At 46.2% G+C, this 26,817-nt stretch overlaps 1 protein-coding gene across 6 annotated transcripts in view; it reads left to right on the forward strand.

Moving 5' to 3' along the window:
* Positions 1-26,817, forward strand: part of LOC146865554 (baculoviral IAP repeat-containing protein 1-like) — a 1,189,967-nt gene that overhangs the window by 971,506 nt on the left and 191,644 nt on the right. Inside the window, exon 15 of one of the 6 annotated variants that reach the window (XM_085632372.1) lies at positions 20,738-21,547. The exons of 4 other annotated variants lie outside the window; for them this stretch is intronic. In XM_085632372.1, coding sequence (XP_085488498.1) covers positions 20,738-21,030 — 293 coding nt within the window. In that variant the 3' untranslated portion in view covers positions 21,031-21,547. Of the gene's footprint in view, positions 1-20,737; positions 21,548-26,817 lie in introns of those variants that run through there. One more of the 6 variants, XM_085632373.1, reaches the window with a different exon arrangement.

A 26,817-nucleotide genomic window follows, 5' to 3' on the forward strand; every position in this document is an offset into this window, starting at 1 on the left:
CCCTTTGTGTGGTGAAACAGGTTATATTGGCATGGAGAGATTAACAGCAGTGGTGGAATGCAAACTACTACAATTAACCAAGACATGGTGGCCATGTACACACGTTCTCTCTCAGGAATTCAGAGAATTAACCTGCCCTGCCTACTTACAGGTACTTCGCCGGGCACAGATGGCACGTGGCATTGATGGTTGAGCATCAGCGTCATCCTAATCCGAACACTAAACCTGTTCATCTGAGCACATTACCCTTCTCCATGCTACGAGTTGACAATGTTATCTCTATTACTGTTTTCCTCATATTTAACTCTCTCTTTATCTCTAAACTCTGGCTAAACTACTCAAGCTGTATTGACTTTCACTCTTACGCACCTTCCAGGGTTTCTTAACCTTTACCTACATATCTTCCATCAGGTTCACATCTTTAGAGCCCTTCCTAGATTCATATTTTCCTTGTACCTAGGATGCGTACCAACAATTCTTTTCCTCACTTCTTCATCAGAAATATTACCATGCAGTGACTGCACTAACTTCTCTGGATTACATTTGGTTCTGGATCTTCTACCACGCTTGACCTCAAAAGGAGTGGCTCCCAAAGCATCATTAGCACATGTATTTTTTTAAGTCCACACAGTTTTAAGCACTTGCACCTCCCAATCCTCATTAATAAATACCTTGTTCCATCAGTTTCGATTCTGAATCTGTGCTTATCTTATCCGACACCTTGATAACAGATTATCTTGAAAATACATCAATAAGTGTAATTAGAATGAAGCCTTATTAGATTCATAATGTCCATGGCAACAGTGTGCCATTTTCCTTGGAACAATAGGTTCATGTTTATTTGGCCTTAAAGGCAATGATTTGTCTGCATTAGCACATGACACACAATTCTTTACCATCCTCTCAATAAGCACATCCGTACCTGGCCTCCAAAACCATTTCTTAAGATCTTCCTTAGTAACAATACCATAATGCCCTTCATGACAAAGGCTGATGACAGTTTGCTTTAAAGTGTCCGGAGGTATCACTTTATACATACATCTTAGTGTCCTGTAATACATAGTCTTTCTTGTACTCTTCCCTCCACTTATTTTCCCCAATAGCAGGAATACCTTAATGTAGGCTACCTTGGTCATACCAACCATATACAGATAGACTTTTTTTTCTGATGTACAATTTGGCTAACGTTTTACAGGACTTGAATTTGAAAATCAAAGTTCTGTATCCCAGTAAATACTTCAAGGAGTATATCAGGTTCATTTAATCTATCGCCAGTCATATTTACTCTTTATGTCAAACTTCCTCAGTAAGAATTGTGTATGGAGATTCCAAATCTGCATAACTCTGAATATTAACTGCCCCAATATGCATAGTACATATAGGGGCATAGTACATATAGGGACACATTTACAAAATAGTCATGCAAGCAGCAAGTCCCCTTGGGATGTATGATGCTACATCGCAAACCATTACAACGCATGCTTCCACCACGCAGTTTTTACATCGCAAAAGCAATTACCTTGCACGTTTTTACATCGCATGCTGTTGCTACGCAATTTTAGTTTCCCCGATAGTTAATGCCATTACAACGCAGTCAAAAAAATCGCCTTCCATTACATCGCTTTTTATTGGGGGGGACGGGGGGGTTGAATAACTCCCTGGGACGGGATGCCGGGAAACCAGGGGTTTCAGGGTGGGGTAGTGTTAGACCTGTCAGCCCTTTGGGTGGTCCCTCCTCATCATTATTTATTTTGTCCCACTTTTGCCTCAAACCCTGTTATAATTTTTCCTTTTTGGGAACCACCAGACTTTTTAGTGTTGATGCAGGGTCAGGGAGCCATTTTCCCTACCCCTGGAACTTCTGTCTGAGGGCCTGAGACACAAAATGGTGGCCACCCATTGTCACCTGTGACATCACCAGAACCCACTGGAGGTTTCCAGAACATTCTAGAACCCAGTGACAGAGGGAGGCAGTTTAGAATGTTGGGAGGCCATCTCAGAGTGGCAGTTGGCAACTGACTGGAGAAGAGAGAAGACAGAGTTAGAAGGAGGTCGGAGTAAGGCAGCAGAGGTGGAAACCAGTGCTTGGAGTGGGGTCCAGAAACCCACCCTTGATGCTAGTCTCTACTGACCAAGCCCAGCCTAAAGCCCTGTGTGGGATCAAGAACAGAAGAACCATCTTAAAGGACTGAATATTTGAAACAGGCCTTAAAGAAGAAGAACAGCAAGTTCCTGACCTGTTCAGCAGTGTCCTCCTGGAGTCCTGACGTCGAGAAGCCTGGAGACCTGGGGCCTGAGGTCGAGAAGCGGCGCTGACAAAAAACAGACGTCCTACCCGGAGCCGCCAGAGGTCGAGTGAGGGCGCCGACGGAGGTCGTGAAGAGACACTGGAGGTTGAGTGAGGAGTAACCCGAGGTCGAGTGAGGGCGCCGACGGAGGTCGTGGAGAGACACCGGAGGTCGAGTGAGGAGTAACCCGAGGTCGAGTGAGGGCGCCGACGGAGGTCGTGGAGAGACACCGGAGGTCGAGTGAGGAGTAACCCGAGGTCGAGTGAGGGTGCCGACGGAGGTCGAGGAGAGGCGCCGGAGGTCGAGTCGGGAGTCACCTGAGGTCGAGGTGAGGCGTCGACGGGGGAGTGAAGTCCGCCCACCGGAGTCGCCGGAAACCGAGGTGAAGCGCGCCGGAGGTCGGGAGTGGAGATCGCACTCCGGAGACACCAGGAAGTGGGGAGTCCGAGTCCCTGCGACGCCGGAAGGCGACATCGAGACGAGGCCGCCCAGCGACATCGAGCCGAGGCCGCCCAGCAACGCCGAGACCGCCCAGCGACATCGAGCCGAGGCCGCCCAGCGACATCGAGTCGAGACCGCCCAGCGACATCGAGCCGAGGCCGCCCAGCGACATCGAGTCGAGACCGCCCAGCGACATCGATCCGGAGCCGCCTCACGGCGTCGACACGGTGCCGAGCGGAGCCGATCATCGTGAAAAAGGGCAGTAAGTGGTAGAGGGGGCATCTAAGGCCCTGTGGAGCCCTAAAAGACCATTCTAGGGGCTAGAGGGGTGTTAGAACCAGCCTGGGAGTGCCAGGGGTGAACTGAGACTGGTACAGTGACCTACATAAAGAGCTGTGTAGTTTGGAGGGCCAGATCTTTAGATTACTCTTGTTCTGCCTCAGCTTAGGCCCCAGCCTTGACCAATCTAGGTGGGGCACCCCCATGCCATCCAAGTGTCCTTAAGTTGTGTATGGGCAAAGTAAGACCAAGTGACCTCATGTGAATGGTTTGAATTGTCATTGTCATTGATTGTTTTACCTTATTTATTGAAGGTGCTTTATTTATTGTCATCCACTAATTTATCCTGCACTATATTTATTGTCTGACTGTATTTATTTGCTATCTATATTTATTGCAACCTATTTATTCCTTGCTTATTTATGACCTGAACCTATTTATTGAAATTCCAATGTAGTATTATTTATTTGACCTGCTCTTTTAAGGAAAATCTTATTGTATTGTATTTATGTTATGAAACCTGCAACTAAGAGAAAATAAGATAAAGACATATATATTTTCAACTTGACTTGCATAATTTTTACGGTGTAGTGTCGTTTTTGGAACGGATGAACGCATGGTTATTGTGAGGGTGTGACGTACGCTTAACACGGTGCCTGACCCCCAGCCGCTCGAGCCAAGCTACCATTGTGCTGGGAACCTGGTGACTGCTAACCCGGTTGCCCGGTTTCCAACATAAAATTGGTGTTCAGTGGTGGGATAGAGCTGTGCTTGCGTCTACTCGACAATAACTGTGGGTAGTCCATAGGCCTACACCGGGAGTTTTCTCCAAGCGGACTTCCTAATTTTGAGTTTTGTTTTTTCTAAATTTACTTCTGGTGGTGGGAGGAGGTATTACAAAAGATACCCCCCTGCATAGCTTCTGTAAGCAACTGTCTTCTATCCTGAGTGGGCAAAATGGAGTTTGTATTGGAAGATGTGGAAACTTACACTGTGGCCCAACTCAGAGAGTTTTGTGAGCAAGAGGGGGTGTTTTGTCCCCAAGGTGCAAAGAAGGGTGAGCTCCAGACCAGCTTAAGGGCTTGGGGGGAGGCACGACGAGAAAGTAAGGTTGAGAAGGAGGACAGGGATGGAGAGCCTGACAGCGAGGAGGCTGGTTTGTACCAACCTGAGGTGGGGAACCTAGTAGCGGGGCCCAGAACACTTTCAAGGAAGGGCAGCAGTGTCTCTAGCAACGGCTTATTAGAAGCAGAATTCACTGACCAGAGGGAGAAAAGACAGCTCACATGGGATTTGGCGAAGCTGGAGAAAGAAAAGGAGGAACGGAGGATGGCTCACGAGTTGAGGCTCAGGGAGATAGATCTCCAGATCCTACGGGTCGGGGCACACCCTGTTCCTAGTGGTGGCAGCGAAGAAAGAGAAATCACCAGGGAATCCAAACCCTATTTGCCAAAAGACATAGTAGCTAGCTATAGTGCGGGTGATGATATCGCCAGGTGGCTAGCAGCCTATGAGGTCTCTTTAAGAGTCCATGGGGTTCCAGAGAAATATTGTGGAGGGGGATTGTATAGATACATGCCTCCAGCTGGTAGGGATACGTTATTGGCCCTGGAGCAGGATGAGCAGACCCACTACCCCACCATGAAAGTGGCGCTTGTGAGGAAGTTTGGACTAACACCCGAGAAGTACAGACAGAAGTTCCGGGGTAGCCACAAACTGGGCACACAGAATTGGGTGGATTTCCTGGACTATGCAAAGAAGGCATTAGAGGGTTGGATACAAGGCAGTGAGGTGAGGGACTACGAGGGGTTGTTTGATTTGATGTTGAAGGAACACCTGCTCGAAAAATGTTTCCCTGAACTGCGTCAACACCTGGTGGATAGCAAGCTGACCAATCCCCGGAAGCTTGCTGAGGAGGCGGACATTTGGGCTAGTACCCGGGTGTCCACAAGGGGGACTGGAGGGGACTCTCAAAAGACCGGACAGGGCGCCCCCCAGAAGAAAGAGGGAGGGGAAAAGAAAACGGAGTTCTCTAAAGGCCCCCAAAATAGTTTCCAAGGGAAGGGAACAGGATTCACCCCTAGGGCTAACCCACCCAGAAACCCTAATCCTGGCCAGAGTCAGCAGCCAAGGGTTGTCCATTGCTACGAGTGCGGTGGTGTCGGACACTATAAGGGAGATGTAAAGTGCCCGAAAAGACCACCCCCTCCCATCGGAGGAAAGGCCCCCGGAGTAGCTAGTGTAGTGCTCGGGGAGGAGATGCCTTTAGATAAGGGAAGGGAGTGGGTGGGTGTCACTTTAGTGTCCCTGGGAGAACGGGAGATGGTTCCTAAGATCCAGGTGCCCGCAAATACCACAAAGTATGGGCAATGGGTCACCATCAACGGCCAAAGAGGGGAGGCTCTGAGAGACACAGGAGCCAGTATGACTATGGTACGTAGCCAACTGGTGTCTCCAGAGCAGGTGATTCCCCATGTACTCCACCCTGCCGCGATGGCTGACGGCAGAATGGGCCACTATCCAGTGGCCGAGGTTCCATTTGAATGGGAAGGGGTTGCAGGGTCACTTTGAGTTGCCGTAAGCCCTGCCGTGCCAGTCGATTGTCTGCTGGGGAATGACATGGAGCATAATGCTTGGAAGAAGGTGGAATACCGGACTCATGCTGAGATGCTGGGTACACCTGACTGGGCCTGTGTCAGCACAAGGTCTGCGACTACCCGGAGAGGGAGTTCGTTTAGGCGGGAGCCTGGAACAAAGGCACCGCCGGCTGCCGACCAAGGGAAGAACCGAGGGCAGGAGGAGCCTGCCTCGGCATCCGCGCCCCGTGTGACGGATAGGCCACCGGAGGTGGTGGACCAGGAGTCCGCAGAGGGGGATGTTACCGAACTGGAGAACCTACCCATCCCGGCCGAGTGGCACGTGGAGGGAGGGCCGACCAGGGAGGAATTCTGCAAGGGCCAGAGGGAGTATCCTACCCTTGAGGGACTGAGGCGACAGGCCGAAGCCCAGGCAGCCGGGAACGTTGAGGGGAACTACCACATTTACTGGGAGGATGGCCTCCTCTACAGTGAACCCAAGGCACCCATGCACGGATCGTCACGGGCCTTGGTTGTCCCTCAACCTTACCGAGCCTTCCTTCGGGAGTTGGCTCATGAAATCCCCTTGGCAGGACACCTGGGGCAAGACAAGACCTTTGCCCGGCTTGTCCCACACTTTTATTGGCCTCAGATGAAAGTGTCGTCCGACACCTACTGCCGGACGTGTGTGTCTTGTCAAGCCAGTGGGAAAACAGGGGTGAAGCTGAAAGCTCCCCTGGAACCACTTCCTGTCGTTAGCACCCCCTTTGAGAGGGTGGGCATCGACATTGTGGGTCCGTTAGATCCGCCTACTACAGCTGGTCACAGGTTTATCCTGGTTCTGGTGGATCATGCCACACGGTACCCAGAGGCCATACCTCTGAGGACCATTACTGCACCTGTTGTGGCTAGGGCCCTGATGGGAATCTTTACCCGAGTGGGTTTTCCCAAGGAAGTTGTGTCCGACAGGGGGACCAACTTCATGTCAGCATACATGCAGGCGATGTGGAAGGAGTGCGGAGTGACCTACCGGTTCACCACTCCTTACCACCCCCAGACCAATGGTCTGGTGGAGAGGTTCAATAAGACCTTGAAAGGCATGATCAGAAGTCTGCCTGAAAGCCTGCGGAGGAAATGGGACGTCCTCCTACCCTGTCTATTGTTTTCTTACAGGGAAGTGCCACAGAAGGGAGTGGGCTTCAGCCCCTTCGAGCTTTTGTATGGGCACCCTGTACGTGGACCTCTTAGCCTGGTGAGAGACGGATGGGAAAGAACTCCCAGAAAGCTTCCCCAGGACGTGGTGAGCTACATGCTGGCCTTCCGGAGCCAAATGGCTAAGTTGTGGAAGCAAGCTTCTGACAACTTGGAAGCCAGCCAAGCAGTGATGAAGGCGTGGTATGACCACAATGCTCACCCGGTGGAGTTGGAGCCTGGCCAGAAGGTGTGGGTGATCGAACCAGGAGAGCTTAGCGCCCTCCAGGATCGCTGGTCAGGACCCTTTGAGGTGTTGGAGAAGAAGGGTAAGGCTACCTACTTGGTGGATCTGAAGACCACTCGCCAGCCCCTACGAGTGCTGCACGCCAACCGCCTCAAACCCCACCATGAGAGGCCCGAAGTCATATTGTTAATGGTGACTGACGGAGCAGAGGACGTGGAAAGCGAGCCTCTCCCCGACTTATTTGCGTCTCAAGAGAAGGATGGGTTGGTGGAGGGAGTGATTCTCTCCCCGTCCCTAACTCCTGAACAGCAGGAGGACTGCCGCCAGGTCCTGGGGCAGTACTCTTCGTTGTTCTCCCTTGTTCCGGGTAGGACTCACCTGTGCGTCCATGACGTGGACACAGGAGACAGCCCACCTGTGAAGTCAAAGATCTACCGGATGACAGACAAGGTGAAGGCCAGCATTCACAGTGAAGTCACTAAGATGCTGGAGCTAAGAGTGATTGAACCTTCCAGCAGCCCCTGGTCCAGTCCGGTGGTACTAGTACCAAAAGCTGCACCACCGGGTGCCCAAACTGAACTGAGGTTCTGTGTGGACTACCGGGGACTGAATTCAGTAACCAAGACTGATGCTCATCCGATCCCGAGGGCGGATGAACTGATTGACCGGCTGGGAGCTGCCCAATATTTGAGTACCTTTGACCTTACATCCGGGTACTGGCAGATCTCTCTGACTGATGGAGCTAAGGAAAGGTCAGCCTTCTCCACGCCCAAGGGCCACTACCAGTTCTGCGTGATGCCCTTTGGGCTCAAGGACGCCCCTGCCACGTTTCAGCATCTGGTGAACCAGATCCTCGCCGGAATGGAGAGTTTCTCTGCTGCTTATCTGGATGACATTGCCGTCTTCAGTAACAGCTGGGAGGATCACTTGCGTCACCTGCAAACTGTTCTCCAGGCCCTCAAACAAGCTGGTTTAACGATCAAGGCCAGTAAATGCCAGATCGGGCAGGGGTCGGTAGTGTACCTTGGACACTTGGTGGGTAGGGGAGCGGTGCAACCCCTCCAGGCGAAAATCGAGGCTATTATGGCCTGGGAACCCCCCAAGACTCAGACTGAGGTCCGAGCTTTTCTGGGCCTCACAGGATACTACCGCCGCTTCGTGAAGGGGTATGGTACCATTGTGGCCCCCCTCACGGAGCTTACGTCCAAGAAGCAACCTCGACGGGTAGTCTGGACGGAGGCTTGTCAGCAGGCCTTTGTGAAACTGAAGCAAGCCATGTGCGAGGCCCCGGTCTTAAGGGCCCCAGACTTTTCCAAGGAGTTCATTGTCCAGACGGATGCATCGGAACATGGCATTGGGGCAGTGTTATCGCAACTCAATGAAGAGGGTCTGGATCAACCCGTGGTCTTCCTATCCCTGAGACTACTTCCCAGGGAACAGAAGTGGAGTGCAATAGAGCGTGAAGCCTTTGCCGTGGTATGGGCTCTGAAGAAGTTGCGGCCATACCTGTTTGGCTCGCACTTCCTAGTTCAGACCGACCACAGACCCCTTCGTTGGCTGATGCAGATGAAGGGGGAGAATCCCAAGTTGCTAAGGTGGTCTATCGCCCTACAGGGAATGGACTTTCAGGTGGAACATCGGCCTGGAGTGGACCACGCCAATGCAGACGGTCTCTCAAGGTATTTCCGCCTTAGTGATGAGAACTCCCAAGGGGTTGGGTAGCTCTCCCCACTTTCAGCTGGGGGGCACGCGTGTTAGACCTGTCAGCCCTTTGGGTGGTCCCTCCTCATCATTATTTATTTTGTCCCACTTTTGCCTCAAACCCTGTTATAATTTTTCCTTTTTGGGAACCACCAGACTTTTTAGTGTTGATGTAGGGTCAGGGAGCCATTTTCCCTACCCCTGGAACTTCTGTCTGAGGGCCTGAGACACAAAATGGTGGCCACCCATTGTCACCTGTGACATCACCAGAACCCACTGGAGGTTTCCAGAACATTCTAGAACCCTGTGACAGAGGGAGGCAGTTTAGAATGTTGGGAGGCCATCTCAGAGTGGCAGTTGGCAACTGACTGGAGAAGAGAGAAGACAGAGTTAGAAGGAGGTCGGAGTAAGGCAGCAGAGGTGGAAACCAGTGCTTGGAGTGGGGTCCAGAAACCCACCCTTGATGCTAGTCTCTACTGACCAAGCCCAGCCTAAAGCCCTGTGTGGGATCAAGAACAGAAGAACCATCTTAAAGGACTGAATATTTGAAACAGGCCTTAAAGAAGAAGAACAGCAAGTTCCTGACCTGTTCAGCAGTGTCCTCCTGGAGTCCTGACGTCGAGAAGCCTGGAGACCTGGGGCCTGAGGTCGAGAAGCGGCACTGACAGAAAACAGACGTCGTACCCGGAGCCGCCAGAGGTCGAGTGAGGGTGCCGACGGAGGTCGTGGAGAGACACCGGAGGTCGAGTGAGGAGTAACCCGAGGTCGAGTGAGGGCGCCGACGGAGGTCGTGGAGAGACACCGGAGGTCGAGTGAGGAGTAACCCGAGGTCGAGTGAGGGCGCCGACGGAGGTCGAGGAGAGGCGCCGGAGGTCGAGTCGGGAGTCACCTGAGGTCGAGGTGAGGCGTCGACGGGGGAGTGAAGTCTGCCCACCGGAGTCGCCGGAAACCGTGGTGAAGCGCACCGGAGGTCGGTAGTGGAGATCGCACTCTGGAGACACTAGGAAGTGGGGAGTCCGAGTCCCTGCAATGCCGGAAGGCGACATCGAGACGAGGCCGCCCAGCGACATCGAGCCGAGGCCGCCCAGCGACATCGAGCCGAGACCGCCCAGCGACATCGAGCCGAGGCCGCCCAGCGACATCGAGTCGAGACCGCCCAGCGACATCGAGCCGAGGCCGCCCAGCGATGTCGAGACCGCCCAGCGACATCGATCCGGAGCCGCCTCACGGCGTCGACACGGTGCCGAGCGGAGCCGATCATCGCGAAAAAGGGCAGTAAGAGGTAGAGGGGGCGTCTAAGGCCCTGTGGAGCCCTAAAAGACCATTCTAGGGGCTAGAGGGGTGTTAGAACCAGCCTGGGAGTGCCAGGGGTGAACTGAGACTGGTACAGTGACCTACATAAAGAGCTGTGTAGTTTGGAGGGCCAGATCTTTAGATTACTCTTGTTCTGCCTCAGCTTAGGCCCCAGCCTTGACCAATCTAGGTGGGGCACCCCCATGCCATCCAAGTGTCCTTAAGTTGTGTATGGGCAAAGTAAGACCAAGTGACCTCATGTGAATGGTTTGAATTGTCATTGTCATTGATTGTTTTACCTTATTTATTGAAGGTGCTTTATTTATTGTCATCCACTAATTTATCCTGCACTATATTTATTGTCTGACTGTATTTATTTGCTATCTATATTTATTGCAACCTATTTATTCCTTGCTTATTTATGACCTGAACCTATTTATTGAAATTCCAATGTAGTATTATTTATTTGACCTGCTCTTTTAAGGAAAATCTTATTGTATTGTATTTATGTTATGAAACCTGCAACTAAGAGAAAATAAGATAAAGACATATATATTTTCAACTTGACTTGCATAATTTTTACGGTGTAGTGTCGTTTTTGGAACGGATGAACGCATGGTTATTGTGAGGGTGTGACGTACGCTTAACACGGTGCCTGACCCCCAGCCGCTCGAGCCAAGCTACCATTGTGCTGGGAACCTGGTGACTGCTAACCCGGTTGCCCGGTTTCCAACAGGTAGTGTATTAAAAATGTCAAGATAATAATAGCACCTGAGTACGAAAATAAGTACGCGGGTATTACAATTGTTACCCGTGTATTGTTTTTTCCAGCAAAAGCATTGCTTTTGTTGACAAATAATTACTAATTATTTATTAACCCTTTCGCTGCGGCGGGAATTCCGCCGCAGCGCTGGGGGGGGTTTGGGGGCAGCGCGGTGGCGCGGTGCTCATGACGGAGCCACTCGGTCATGAGCCACGGTTGAGCTGTGCTCATGACGGAGTGGTTCCGTCATGACTACGCCCACGGCGCTAATCGCCCGCACAGGCGTGGAATTAGCGCCGCGTGGGCGGCGCGGCCGCCAACGGCCGCAGCATGACGGAACCACTCCGTCATGAGCACACGGCGACCGTGGCTCATGACGGAGTGGTTCCGTCATGAGTGGGGAAGGGGTTAATAATTAATACTTAAAAATTAATAGTAATTACAAACCCGCAGGAGGAACACGGAGCTGTGTAACCTCTCACCCTATCAATAAAAAGAGGAATAGTGAGCCACCATTTTACAAAGCACCACAACAAAAGTCCTACAACACTTTCAATGAATGCATCACGACACACAGGTGTACAAAATGTTGGTTTTCCGAGGCCCCCACAAATATCAACGTTTTCCTATTTAAAAGTTAAATTCATGGTTTTACCAGCATAATAACAGGCATAAAAAATAGTACATTAAACATATTTTTTTGCAAAAATTCACAACACTTGAAGTAAGGTATAAAAAAAAAGGAGGCGCACTCCATTTGCAGGCCAGTTGTGACCAGGTTCCACGGCACATCAGAAGCGTTTTGCAGACGTTGTGACTACTACCTTGAGCAGAGGCATTCAGCCAAACAAGTAAGTGAAATAAATTTGAGTAATCATAGTAAAGTAACTGTACTGTAGCAGTAAATGTACTTAAACTATGCATCATAAAATCTTTACAGAGGGTTATCTCCAAAGTCAATATTTTGAGAAGGCGCCAAAATCTACAGCAATCCCTCCCGCAGTAAAGCTTGTAAGTAAAGCAACATCAACATATGAAATGTGTAACGACGATGTACAATACAATAAGCTTAATTCGCCCAGCTAATCCAAATACTAGAATTGTAACTTCGATAACTGCTAAATGTACGTATAGTACCGACTAACCCCTAAATGTAGAAAGTAGTGTATATTAGGAAACGTGATTGCAGTTGGTTGTTGTTGAGTTTCACAAATCTGTGGTAACCGGGAAAGTAATTGTACTGTTCTATGCTGTTGTAAAATATTTCCCAATTTATAGAAGTATTTTTTGTTTTATTTTGTCGCTAGGTATTTGTGAACGAAAGCGAGATTTTTTGAGGACACAGGCTGCCATTTGGGACCAAACTGCAGGCAAAACTCTTGGTAAAAAACATGTCCTTTGAATGTAGTTATTGTAAGCTAAATATAGTTAAAATGTGTGTAACTTAATTGTTATGTGCTAGACAAAGTCGAAAGTGTAAAGTGTTGCATACAATGTGGATGTTCGTGAAGTGGTTAAATAATGTATTCCCACAGGCCAAAAGTGTGTTTGTGTTTTTGAGTTTGCTGGCTAGTGTAGGTTTTTTCCTGTCCCCAATGTAAAGTCACCCTACTACTTAATAATGCAATTTATTTCTCCAAAAACAGGGCATCAAAGCGGCAACCTTCATCCAAGTATCCAAATGTCGACAAAATAACAACCAAGTAATCCAACTTTCCCGAAAGCTATACAGGTACATGAATGGCAAATGATAAGGGCTATTACGCCATCCAATTTGCTCTGAACCCAATGTGTTGCATAGTACCATGGCATTTAAAATCAGTGATCTCTCGCTTAGTACCACCGTTGTTTACACATACTATGTTAATGACCAAAGCAATATTCCCCCTCGCAACAAAAAGTTTATTTTGTTGTTACAGAGTCTCAAATCTACCAAAATCTCAAGGCAAGCCAAACTTCTTTTGTGTCATCTCTAAGTGCCAGAGTACAGTAGTACAAAAGGTAACACCGATTCTAAAATATAGTTTGTGAGTGAACGTAATACATTTTTTGTCCAGTTAATAAAAATAAACAGAATAACCCTTAAATCAAAGCTCCAAAGTGTATAGGTTCTATTCAAATAAACATTTTTGCCATTTTTAATGTACCCCAAATCGTCTAAGCTTATTGGTGCAATTTAAATAAACATTGTCTCCATTTCTTGCAGTAATGTACCTAAAATCGTATACACGTTTTGTGACTTACAACAGCAAACCATGTACATGTTTGTGTATTGAAACTAATATTGCTTTTGTATCTCTTTTTTTTTTTACAGTTTGGTGCCAATTACGATCCTGGAAAAAAATTCCCCGTACGACTCGTATCCGGTCTTTTTACCGTACGAATCGTACAAGTAGCGTACAAACTGCCAAGTACGATTCGGATGGGAAAAAGACCATACGAATCGCATTCGGAAAATTTCCCCACACGTCCTCGGGTCGGAAAAAGTGTCCGACACATCCCCGGACGATTTTACGTACAAATGTGAAAAGTGAAGTCCGAGCGAGCAAGTACGATCCATCCTGTGCGTCCGATGTCACAACCGTATGGAAAATGCACCGTACGGACCGAACTCCCATAGCAACCATGGAGACATGTGCCCGCATACGCGCCGAACCCCCCCCAGCCCCCGTGAGTACGCGCCGAACCCCCCGTGTATGTACACCCGTGTACGAGTCGAACCCCCCCGTGTATGTACAACCGTGTACATACGAGTCGAACCCCCCGTGTATGTACACCCGTGTACGAGTCAAACCCCCCGTGTATGTACACCCGTGTACGTACGAGTCGAACCCCCACCCGTGTATGTATAGGGGTACGCACCGTACATACACGGGGGGGTTCGACTCGTACACAGGTGTACATACACGGGGGGGTTCGACTCGTACACTGGTGTACATACACGGGGGGGTTCGACTCGTACACGGGTGTACATACACGGGGGGTTCGACTCGTACACGGGTGTACATACACAGGGGGGTTCGGCGCGTACTCACGGGGGCTGGGGGGGGGGTACGGCGCGTACCGGGCCCCCTAATCTGGTAGTTTCGCGGCGTACTTCGCTTTTCCAGCACTTTTTGGGTGCCGTGAAAATATTGCCGTCCGGACTGCTGTCGGTTCGAATCGTACTTCCTGGGTCGTGAAACGCTGCCTGAAAGCGTCCCAACGTCACGTCGGAGCATTCCCGGATCACATTCGTATGTATATTTTCGTCGGTCGGTGTTTTTTACGATTCGTACGGAAATGGTGTTTCCGTGCGAATCGTACTTCCGTGTTTGTAAAGTTTTACAACCGGGTACGAGTCGGACGGAGAAAATGCTCCGACCAACGGTTCGTACCCGGTTTTTCCAGGATCGTAATTGGCACCATAATGTCTGTCCCAAAGATGGCCAAATACATCACGTCCAGAAGAGGAACCCAGCTACTAAAACATAGTGGTTATGTTTATTGTAAGGAGAGACATTCTGAGCCCAGGGTTCATTGGAGGTGTGTGCAATACTACTCCAGCCATTGCAGAGGCAGTGCAATTACTCTGGATGACTTGGTTTCAAGAAGCCCAGACCATAACCACTCTGCCTCTGCAACGGCGATTGAAGTGAGAGAATCTATAAATGAAAGGAAAGTGATTGCAGGCAACTCCAATGACCCCGTGGTGCGATTTTAAGGGAGATATCCCAACACATTCTTGAACATATTGCCAGTAGTATGCCCACTATTCCTAACTTGCGAAGAATTATCCAACATAAAAAACAGGCAAGTAACCCTAAACGAGTTACACCACAAACCTTTTCCAATATAACTATTCCTCAACAACTCTCTCACTGTTTCTAACAAACCTTTCCTATTGCATGACAACCAAAACCCTCAAAAGCGAATTTTAATGTTTAGCACCCCCCGTAATCTTAATAGGATGAAGAACAGTGATGTTTGGATGATGGATGGTACGTTTAAAAGCACGCCCCCCCTTTCACCCAAAAATACACTATTCACGGCTACATTAACAACACAATAGTTCCCTTAGTGTACAGTTTGCTACCAGACAAACAATCCACAACGTATACTGAACTTTTGTCAGTCCTAAAATCAAAAATTCAGAACGAAAGTCAGAGAAAAGTAATCATGGACTTTGAATTACCAATGATGAATACTATAACTAAATTGTACACGGATACCCAAATTCAAGGATGTTTTTTCCACTGTTCTCAGGCATATTGGCGTAAAATTAAAAAAACATCCCTAATTGTGGATTATGCGTCTGACAGCAAACTACAGTTTGAACTAAAAAAACGAACTGCCCTTTGCTTTGTTCCTCCTGACAGTGTAGATGAGTACTACACATCTATTACTGAGCCTGAGTACTTTACGTCAAACGAAGAGAAATTGGCACCAATTCTAAATTATTTCGAAGACACATAGATTGGCCATCTAAGCAGGTCAGGTCGCAGGAGGAAACCACGTTTCCTTGTGTACTGGTGGAACTGCTACTCGACCTGCTTAGAGGGAGGAGCAAAGACAAACAATGCCATAGAGGGATAGCACAACTCCTTAAACAACTCTATTGGCAAACCTCACCCTAATTTCTACCATTTCATGGAGATTTTGAGGAAGGAGCAAAGTTTCAGAGAAATGCGAATGTCACAATCATTAGCAGGTAGTCTAAACCCATGTATTTCCCATCGAACAAAGGAAATGTTGGACAGACTATTGGCAGCATTACAACTCTTTGTCTCGTTGTCTGTGGCTTCAGACTACCTTGCTTCCATTGCACACATACAGAATTCCTTTGCCTAACTATCTTAGTACTTGCCTGTTTAGCCTCCCTAATGTAAGCCTAAATATTTCTGTAGTCTACCCAAATTTGGACATTAATTGATAAATGTATTCACCTTACCTTAAGAAGTTTTCTTTCTTCAACACTTGGCCTTGTCTTCTCTCCATGTGTTCACCAAGAGCCCTTTTTCCATTGTATGCCACCCCAAAAAATAACCATTCATCTTCCCGTGCTCCGTGGAATTCCGAAATGTGGTTTTTTCCCCTATGTATTCCAAGTAGGCCTTCAAATCCAACGATGCAATCCAAATTCGTCCTGTAATTCCTCACTTGGTATCCAAAGCACGCCTCCACTGCCAAAGTTCCAACCCAAAATGTAGTTTTCCTAAAAAGTCCTTGTATTTCGTTGCCAATCCTCAAGTAGTATTCCAACCAGGCCTCCAATTGCAAATATTCCACCCAAATTTTGGTATTGCAGCGAAGTCCTTCCATTTCGATGACAGCCCAAAGTCCTTGGTAAAAGCCAAGTCACCCTTCCAAAAACCCCACCAAACCTAACGATGGTATCGAAAGAAATCGAATCCCCAATTCGGGCTTCCAGAAGCTTCTGTACGCGACATTGTACATCTCATCTGTATCTATGGAAAAAGGACCCAAAATTAGTAAAGCATTCTTTTCCAAGTTCTAAATTCCACCCAATTGCTAAACCTAATATTTTGAATAAAGTGAGTAGAAATAACACGTGCTATTAAAAACTGAAACGTGTGCCTAGTCTTGGAACCTGTCAGGGAGTGTAAATGTTATTTAAAAGACATTCTACGTATCCTAAATACCTCAACAATGTACCTCCCTCGTCTGTCCTTACAATAAACATTAGAACAACACTATGTATATTAATAATGTTCAAGTGTCTAACGTTAATGTAGCTCGCCCTTCCATCTGCTGTCTCTTGCGACGAGCCCCGGAATGATGACAGTAACGTATGCGCGTCAACGTCATCGCATCAAATGGAAAATGAAAAAGGACAAAAATTGGCATTGAACTTAATGTACAAACTGTACAATATCATGTTAATGAACGCATTATTAAAACAAGTATATACTAAAATAATATATATTGTAAATAAATATTGTTATGAATTTTGTACAATAAAGCGAACAACAACACAATGCATACTATGACTGCGTAGCATCATTCACCTTGAATTTCCTTTTAAAAATGTATATTATAAAACATTTCCAAACCTAATAAACTATTTGTAACCATTGCGACAATAAACCGTACTAAACAGCTAAGTATATGAATAAAGTTGAAGTCCCTTACCTTCACGAAGCTCTCCCTTCCATCTGCTCTCTTTCGCGATGAGTCCCAGAATGACGTCAGGAGCGTATGCGCGTCAACGCCTACTGTAAAAAGGACAATCATTATCATTGAATCCAATGTAAAAACTGTGAAATATGTATTCAATAAACACATTAATAGCAAAATGTAAATATTAAAGCATCAAATATGTAATTAAACCGTATCATAAATTGTATATGATTTTGTATATGCAAACTTACCTTTGACATGTTTTTTAAAATAAAAGCATTATTTCATAACATTTTTCTTTGTGTCTTTATTAGTTACAGTATATATTTAATATTATATTATATTACAACATGAAAACGTAAAAACCTATAAATAATCAGATAATAATGTTAATAATTGATTAAATAATACACAATACTTTGGGGCCTATTAGGATGGCGGGCGGACGTCAGTCCGCCCGCCACCCTTGCGGTGCTGGGACTGGCCGCCAGTGGTGCGGCAGTCCCGCACCGGCAATTAGGATGCCACCGCCACGGTGGCGGTGGCATGCCCCATCCACATCATTGTGGAGGGCGGTGCACACAGCACCGCCCCCCACAAAGCTGTGGCTGCACACTGAGCATTTGCATGCACAATGTGGCAGGCACCGTGCAGTGCCTGCCACATTGTGCATGCAAATGCAGGGGGGTCCCATAGGTACCCCCCCATGTGGCCCTCCCACCCCCAACATCCTGGGGGCCCGCAACGGGCCCCCAACTGTGAAATCTGCATGCCTTTACGTGGCGGCACACCACCACGGAAAGGCTGATCCCCGCATGCACAGTAATATGGATGGCGGTCTCTAACAGACACTGCCACTATATTCAAACCATTTCTGCCCTGTCGACTCATCGACCGGGTGGAAAAGCGGCGGGCGGTCTTCCCGTCTGCCGCGGTACCCCCGCCTACATAATCAGGCGGGGGGGTAAATTGCATGTGGGCGTGGATAATGGTAGGCGGTGGCGATCCGCCCACCATTATAATAGACCCCTTTATTTCAATAAATCAAGACCCCCAAAAGAGTCCATCCTCAAGTTATGTTTGTACTATAAATAACTTATTATTAGTTTTAACTTCCCCTTTCTATCGACCACCCTCGTCTCCACTTACCCTAAAGTGTAGCAACACACTATGTATTTTAGTAAAATGAAAGTGTCTTACCTTATCGGAGCTCTCCCTGCCATCTTCTCTGCCTCGCGACGTCCCAATGAATGACGAAATTATGCATGAACACCAACGTCATCGCTTACTGTAAAAATTAAAAAAGCTTAATTTCTCCCACTGACTTTAATGTGAAACCGTGGGAAAATACATTCATATCACAGTATATAGTGAGTAATGTATGTTATATTGTTTCAAACTATGTATTTATTTAATGCACTTTCCCCACTATTATTTTGTTTATGTTATTTTAAACTATTTAGTTATTCAATGTACTTTGTGCATAAATAGTAACCCATACACTTTTACTTAGGTAATAATGTTCGCCCAGTTGTTAATTGATAATTATGTGTATTAAGCGTATCAATACTCAAGTATTATTAAGGTATTAATGATTGGGTAGTTATCTAGTGTGTGTGGTTTAATTAATAATTATGTATGTTAAGGGTATCAATACTCAAGTATCATTAAGGTATTATTGTTGGGGTAGTACTCTAGGGTGTATGTTTTAATTATTATTTGATTAAACATTACAGTGAAAGCACAGAAACAACTACACATCTGTAAATATACTATAGAAATTATTACATGTACTTTCTTACAACATTTACATGTACTGTAAAGACATACACTATACAAGACATACACTATACCAATTATTACATGTACTTACCACGCCTTGTAATAGCATGTGATGTAAAAGTCACTGTGCTGTAATAGCTTGCGTTGTAAAGGCATGCGATGTAAAGGATCCTGCGATGTAAAAGTTGTGTTGCGATGGCACCGCGTAGTAATGCCCGCATTCTAATGGGTGTTCGCCGTCCCCTTGCTACACTGCATGACAGGAAAGGGTAGGAATGTGCTATATTTAAAAGCATCTAGTGCATTCCTCTATGTGTCCCTACCCTGGTGCCATTTTGGCTGCCTAGCGCCAATGCAGGCACCCTTGCTCCATAGTGAAAGGGTTCCTGTATTGCATGCAGGATTGTTTTGTGCAGAAAGGGGTACCTTCCTGCCCAAAAACAATCCTGAGAGGCATATTCCTCTTGCAGAATGCAGCACACATAGAAAGAGGAAGTAACAAAAAGAAATAAAGATATTTCTCCCCGTTTCACCTCCTCTGAAAGGTGTATCATTTTGTCACATTCCCAGGTCTATCACTTTTGGTAAATCTGTGAATGCATCAGAAACCATGGGAGTTGCGTGGGAACATCCGCGCAATGTTCATGGAAGGCCTGCCCAGGGCAGGGTAACTTGCTGCGTTACTCACCCCCTTTACGCAACCCCTTTCCAAAGCCCTTTCCAAAATATGCCCCTAAGGATTTTGACATTTAATATCAATGTCACACACATTCAAAAAGAAGGACTCTAACTTTAAAAATATTGTAGATATGGTTATTTTCAGGGTCCTCTCATCATCAGAACTACCATCGTCAACACACTTGACATTATTGTTACATTTCTTTCTCCATACATTGTAAAAAATAACCTACTACACCATGTGAGGTACAATTTTGTTTTAAAGCATGACATACTTTACTGTAAGCTAAGTGTTATTTACTCTCACACCGATAATATCTCAGATTTACTTTGAATTGCTCCTTGCTTTTAGGATTATTTTTTGTAAGCTTAAAAAGATTAGGTTCCATTTCCCTTTACCTTCCCCACAACGTCATCATGAATTTCATAAGATACACATGTTATCATTGTGGTGCATCTGCTTAATAGTTCCACCTTTCTCACTATTGTGAGAACTTATTTGAGCTCTGAATCCCCACTGACCCATAAACTCCCTTAGATGGGTTGGTCATAATGTCCATGACTGCCTGGTCTCTAATAAGATCTTCTTTTAACATTCCAAACTTACAGTTAGGAGACAATATTCTGAGGGTAGCAACATATTCATCTCTTGAGTCATTCTCTTCCTTTGGAAATGCATACGTTAGGAACAAAGTAATTATCAAAATCAGTGATAGCTTAATCAAACACATTAGTATCCCCCAGACCAGAATCTTTAGACATATATTCATGAATATTTAACCCTTCAAGTTAAATGTTATCTTTCATTATTTTATCTGAGGACATTTCCTTTTACACCAATATTTGCCAAGTCATTAAGAAAGTAGCATTTCCATTCTACTCGCTTCAATAGGTTTTAAATTACATTTTCGCTGACCTCGAACTTCCCTTTAACCTTTGCTTTTTCATTGATAAATATGTATGGATATTCTTAGTTCCTCTGACGCAATTGTGATGGATCTGTGGTTTCGACAAAGCGTTAAAAAAATATATAAATATCATATACAGACTTCTCAAATTTTAACATTGACATCAGAGAACCCATATATATACATTAATATTTGGAATGGTATCCGTGTTTAACAACATATTCATTTTACGAGTTTGGTGAATCCACGGATCTGCCACAATGCCACCACAGATCCGCTGCGATGCTAGGCACACACCCAAACCCTAACTTCTGATTGGCTACAGTAAGTCCCCAACAGATGTACATTGCAAACCAGACCCCAACTCAGTTATTTGGCATTCAAATCTCTTAATAAAACGCTAGGCCTGCATTGTGTTTTTTATCTTTCTGCAAAACAAAATCATTTGAAACACAGCATGTTTTCTTCAGAAGACAGGAGAGAAGGAGAGTCCCACGATGAACAGGAAGAAGACTTGCCACCTCCGAAGAAGGAGTCAGAGATGTGGAAGCATTTCCCCATACCATTAGGAGAGAAAAAGGTTGTGGCTAAAATTGTAGAGTGCAACATATGCCACAAAAAACTATTGTGTGGAACAGGAAAAAAATATTCCCACAGCACTTTGTCGATGTGGAAACATCTTAAGACCATTTACACATGCGCATGTGACAGGATGATGAGAAAGAAAGGAGGCGAGCATCATCTGCAGCTTGACCATGTGTAGAACCATCAGCACCTCAGCAGATTATTACTATCCCTGGTGTGTTACACACACTATTGGAGATGGTCACTCATTGTGGAAAGAATCATATGTCAGTGGGACTGAGTATATCTTCTGTTACTAGCTACAAGGATACTGTCAACAACCAAACCTGTTAATTTTTTTTTTCTGCACTGTTCCATGTTCCATTGTTTGTAAAGACTGAAGCCAGTTGCTTCCTCCAAGTTGCCTTCCCTTTTTTCTTTCTTTACTACCGTGGTTGTTTTTGTTCCAAAAGAAACAAGCCAAAAAAATATAAAACATTGTTTTTAAAAAATTCAATGAGAAAAAACAAGTTCTTTTTAGTACCATTTCATGTGGTCAAAGAAAGAGCTAACGACATGTTTTAGGTTTTGGTGCAATTGTGTGTTTAAGTGTGAGTTGTTCTATGTATACATGTATCATACCCTGCATAAGTGAAATTAAAGTAGCACATCAGACTTCTTTAATATTCAACAAGGAGAATAAACCTATGAACTGTAAAAGAAGACTCTAGCATAATTTTTACAATGCCATCTATAATACTAAAATGGAAATGGATGGAAATCTGCTACGCCGACGTCACTCAACTGATCCTCTCCCTCACCAAGGACCCCATCACCGCCAAAGCCAACCTCCACGAAGGAATGAAGGCCGTCGCCGAGTGGATGAGGGCCAGCCACCTGAAGCTGAACTCGGACAAGACAGAGGTCCTCATCCTCGGCTCCAACCCTTCAGCCTGGGATGACTCCTGGTGGCCGACGGCACTGGGGACAGCCCCGACACCCACAGACCACGCAAGCAACCTGGGAATCATCCTAGACTCAACGCTCTCAATGACCAAGCAAGTCAACGCTGTCTCCTCCTCCTGCTTCAACACCATTTGCATGCTCTGCAAGGTCTACAAATGGATCCCAACAGATACAAGAAAGAGAGTCATCCAGGCCCTCGTCAGCAGTAGACTCGACTACGGAAACGCCCTCTACGCGGGAGCCCCGACCAAGCTCATCAAACGGCTGCAACGCATCCAAAACGCCTCGGCACGACTGATCCTCGATGTACCACGCCACAGCCACATCACCCCCCACCTGAGAAACCTGCACTGGCTCCCCGTCAACAAGAGAATATCCTTCAAGGTCCTCATCCACGCACACAAGGCACTCCACAAGACCGGCCCTGCCTACCTCAACAGTCGTCTCTCCTTCTACATCCCCCACCGCCAGCTCCGCTCCACCGACCTCTCACTAGCCACCGTTCCGCGCATCCGAAGAACTACCACCGGCGGGAGATCCTTCTCCCACCTCGCCGCCAAAACATGGAACACTCTCCCACTGAGTCTACAACAGACCCAAGGTCTGCTGACCTTCAGGAGAACACTCAAGACCTGGCTGTTCGATCAGTAGCAGCCTCCCCAGCGCCTTGAGACCCTCACGGGTATGTAGTGCGCTTTACAAATGATTGATTGATGTGTAAGTGGCTGTATGGGTGTCTCGGTGGATGTGTGAGTGGCTCTATGTGTCTATCAGTGCTTGTGTAAGTGGCTCTCTGGGTGTCTGGTTAGCTCCATGGGTCTATGAGTGGGTGTGTAAGTGCTGTGTGGACATGTGAATGAGTGTGCAAGTGTCTGTATTGGTGCATGAGTCTATGTGAGTAAGTGTTGGCAAGTATAAATGGGTGTGTGAATGACTGTATGGGAGAATGAGTGGGTGTGTTAGTGCGGTGTGGGTGTGTCAATAGCTGTGTGAGTGACTCTATGGGTGTGTAAGTGGGCATGTAAATGTCTGTGTGGGTGTGAAAGTGGGTTCATGAGTGTTTGAGTGGCTGGTGGGTCTGTGGGTATGAGAGTTGTTGTATGGGTGTGTGACTAGCTGTGTGAGCAGCCATTTGGGTGTGACTGCAGCTGTGTGAGTGACTGTGTGAGTGTGTTACTGGGGATGAAAATGTCTGTGTGGGTGTGTATGTGGGTATGTGAGTGTGTAAGTGGGTCTATGACTGGGTGTGTAAGTGGGTGTCTTGTGTGTGTGTTTGGTGTGTGAGTAAGTGCATGGATGGCTGTGCGTATCTGTGAGTGAGTGTGTGAGTGGTTTTGTGAGTCTGTGAGTGGGTGTGTGTGTAGATGTGTGGGTATGTGAATAGGTGTGAGTGCTTGTGTGGGTGTATAAGTGGGTTTGTGAGTGTGTTAATTTGTGTGTGAATATATGAATGGGTGTGTGAGTGGATGTGTGAATGGGTGTTTGGGTCTGTGGTTGGTTTTGTGTGTGTGTGTGAGTGGGTGTGTCAGTGGCTGAATGGGTCAGTGAGTGGGTGTGTTTATAGGTGTCTAGTTGGGTGTGTGGGTGACTGTATGGTTTAGTGTGGATGTGAGTGAGAGGCTATATGGGTGTGTAAGTGGGTCTGTGAGTGGCTGTAATGATGTATGAGTGGGTGTGTGAATGGGTGTGTGAATGACTATGGGAGTGGGAGTGTATGAATGAGTATGTCAGTGGATGCACAAATGGGTGTGTGGGTGGGTGTATGAATGGATTTGTAGGTGTATTAGTGGGTGTGTATGTGGCTGTTTAAGTATGTGAGTGGGTGTGTGAGTGGTTGTGTGGTACTGTGAGTGGGTATGTGAGTGCTTGTGTGGGTGTATAAGTGAGCGTGTGAAAGGGTGTGTGAGTGGTTGTGTGAGTGATTTTGTGGGTCTTTCAGTGGGTGTATAAGTAGCTATATATGAGTATGTGAGTGGGTGGTTGTATGAGTGGCTATATGAATGTGTGAGTGGCTGTATGAATGTGTGAGTGGCTGTGTGAGTGTTCAAGTGGGAGTGTGATTGTGTGAATGGCTGTGTGAGTGAGTGAATGGGTTTGTGAGTGTGTGAGTGGGTGTGTGAATGGGTGTATGAATTGATGTGTGAATGGCTTTGTGAGTGGGTATGTGAGTGTTTTCGTGGATCTGTGACTGGGTGTTTCAGTTGCTGGATGGGTGTGAGTGGATGTGTGAGTATCCATGTGGGTGTGTAAGTGACCAAATGGGTGTGTGAATGGGTATATGTGTTTTTAATTGGGGCTGGATCCGGGAATCCGTTGTGGATTCACATGAGGGGCCATGCTCAGAGGATTGAGCAGATCCTCATGTGTGAAAAATGTCTTCCCCATGAGTGGTCCCTTACAGACCCCTACATCAGCCCCATGGGATTTGGGTACCTCTTCCCTGATCCCTTCATTTAATGTAGTGGGGTATTTTTGCCCCCGGGACCGAGTCCGAATATACGAAATGGAGGATGCAACTTTTCTTTCAGATCGTGGCCAGCCAATCAAGGCATTGCTGTTGCCACGTTATGTTATGTTATGTTAATTTATATTTATAGAGCAGTTATTGTGATGCTAAATACACCCTATACATATGTGATTGGGAGTCTGCATGTTTGCTATGCAATGTCTCAGAAGGTTAGAAAGCTTAGTTGACCTTGCTGGTATTCACCATGTTTTTAATTCAGTGAGCCTTAGTACTACCATGTTAGTCATGTTGAAGATCTAGCGGTAGTAAACTTAATTAAATACTGCAATTAGTTATGCTTGCTTTTTTGGGGGGTTTTTGATCCCCCAATGTGTAATTTCGAAAATGTTAGCATGACTAACTACCTGAAAACCTGTCCCCATCTGAGAGGTCACAGCACTGGAGAAGTAATTAAGTGCTTATCCTATGCTAATCAAGCTTTTTAGAGGTTAGAGCTGATCAGGCTCAAATATTTCTTTCTTCCTTTGGTGCACTAGTGAAGCTCCATTCTCTGGCTTTGGTTCAGTGTCAGGAGTATTGGGTAGAGCTGAAGGTAGTGATGAGCATCCTTGAAAGTCTCTTTTGAGGGATTTGGTAGTATTTGATACTCTGCTGAAGGCCTACATTGACACTGAGGGCCTCATTACGATGTCGGTCAGAAAGTATTCCAACCGACTCCTTGTCTGAATCGTTTCCGACCGACTCAGGTTCGGGGAGTCCGACCAACCGATTATGATGGTAACAAACACTGTTCGGTCGGACTCCCAATGACTTCGATGGGAGACTGTGTTGAGACCGACAACACAGGCTCTCATTGAAGAAAGGGGTGGTTGCTGAAAACCTTGCACCCTATGGCGGACACCCCATGGGGCCTGTCACACTGTGCATGATTGAAAAGAGGGGTCCTATGGGTACCCCCAAGGGCCCTAACCAGAGGACTCCAGGTGAAGGGTGGCCTGCTATGGGCCCCAAAAGTCAGTTTCCAACAGCCTATTCATGTCAGACAGATAGATACGGAAAGGCTGTCCGAATCCGACATCGTAATACATCAGTCGTAAACATGGGTTCTGACTTGGAATTGGGAAAATCCAAATGCCGTTCGGAGCCTTTCCGACTGACATTGTAATGAGGCCCTGGGAAATAAATCTTTTTTGGTACCCAATATAGTGAGGCTCACTGTAAATGGGCCATTTTTAAGATATTCTGGGGGAAACTCCCTAGGGTGGATAAACCATTAGCATAGGAAAGTGGTGATAGATCAGCCACAGATACTAGAGTCAGGTTGACTTCAGGTGTGACCACTTATATTTGTGCTGATGAAAATAAGAGTCACAATCTGTTTCAACAGTTTTTCAACCATAGTCTTCAAGGATAACAAACAAATGTCGACAAAAAAAGCTTCTTTTTTCACTGAGCGTCTCAAGTGCCCTTGCCCAAATTTATAGGTTCATAGCACTTCACTGGAAAAAAAGGGGTTACACTGAATCAAAGGGAATCTATGATTATGTATGTATTATTGGATATGCATGACACCAGGAGTTGTAGAGATGGAAACCTGTCTGCTCTGGAGGAGGTATTGGAGGAGATTAAGGGATGTATGGTGAAAACATAGATCATTGTAAGAAATCTAGACCGTAGCATATTAGTGGTGGAGAAAGTGACATATGAAAATAAAGAAGGAACCCTTAGGAACCAAAAATGTGAAGAGAACGCAATTGCTTCTATTTCCAAATTGGATGCTATTGCAGAGCCCTTGGAAAATGAGGCAAGAGCTCGGAAGGTGCAGATACTGGAAATGCCACCCTGTCCACAGATAGGGATAGCAGCTGTTGAGGAGGTTATATTGGCTGGAGATATCGACACTCAGTATGAATTATTGGTGTTGAGGGTTTCTCTCATTAAGATTAACGGTCCCTCAGGTTTCACCCGAGCATAGGCACCGAACCTGTGCTAAGCAGGCCATCATGAATTGCTTATCAGAACTTCAGACAAATAAAGAGACTTAATCTGGGTCAAACATTCTATGAAAAATAGGAAAAAGTGAAAACCCCCTTGGCAAAATATTAAGGGCATGACGGGTAAAGACATACATAAGGAAAATTAGGAAACAAAATGGCACATGAACAGTTAAACATACAGAAAAACATGAGGGAATCATGACAGAGGTTAAATATGCTTAGAAATGGTTCAGTTACCATGTATCTCTCCCAACTGAGCTTCCAAACTTGACTAGCAAACTGAAGTGAAAGAAGTTGCAATGGCGGTCAAATGGATACAACCGAATAAAACCCATAGGCCAGCCATGCACTTCTATAATATTTTTTCTGAATATTAGAAATCCTGACTAATCTCATTAACCACTTTGTGAAAGATGTAAGTATCACCCCAAACCATAAGGAAGGCAGACATTTCCTTAATATTGAAACCCGAAAATAATCCTATATAGTGCAATTCATAAAGTCTGATTGCCTTACCTAATGTAGACGAGAACACTTTTAATAAAATTCTTATGAA

This window comes from Triturus cristatus, chromosome 2_1 (genome assembly GCF_964204655.1).
Source record: "Triturus cristatus chromosome 2_1, aTriCri1.1, whole genome shotgun sequence".
NCBI classification, from domain to species: domain Eukaryota; kingdom Metazoa; phylum Chordata; class Amphibia; order Caudata; family Salamandridae; genus Triturus; species Triturus cristatus.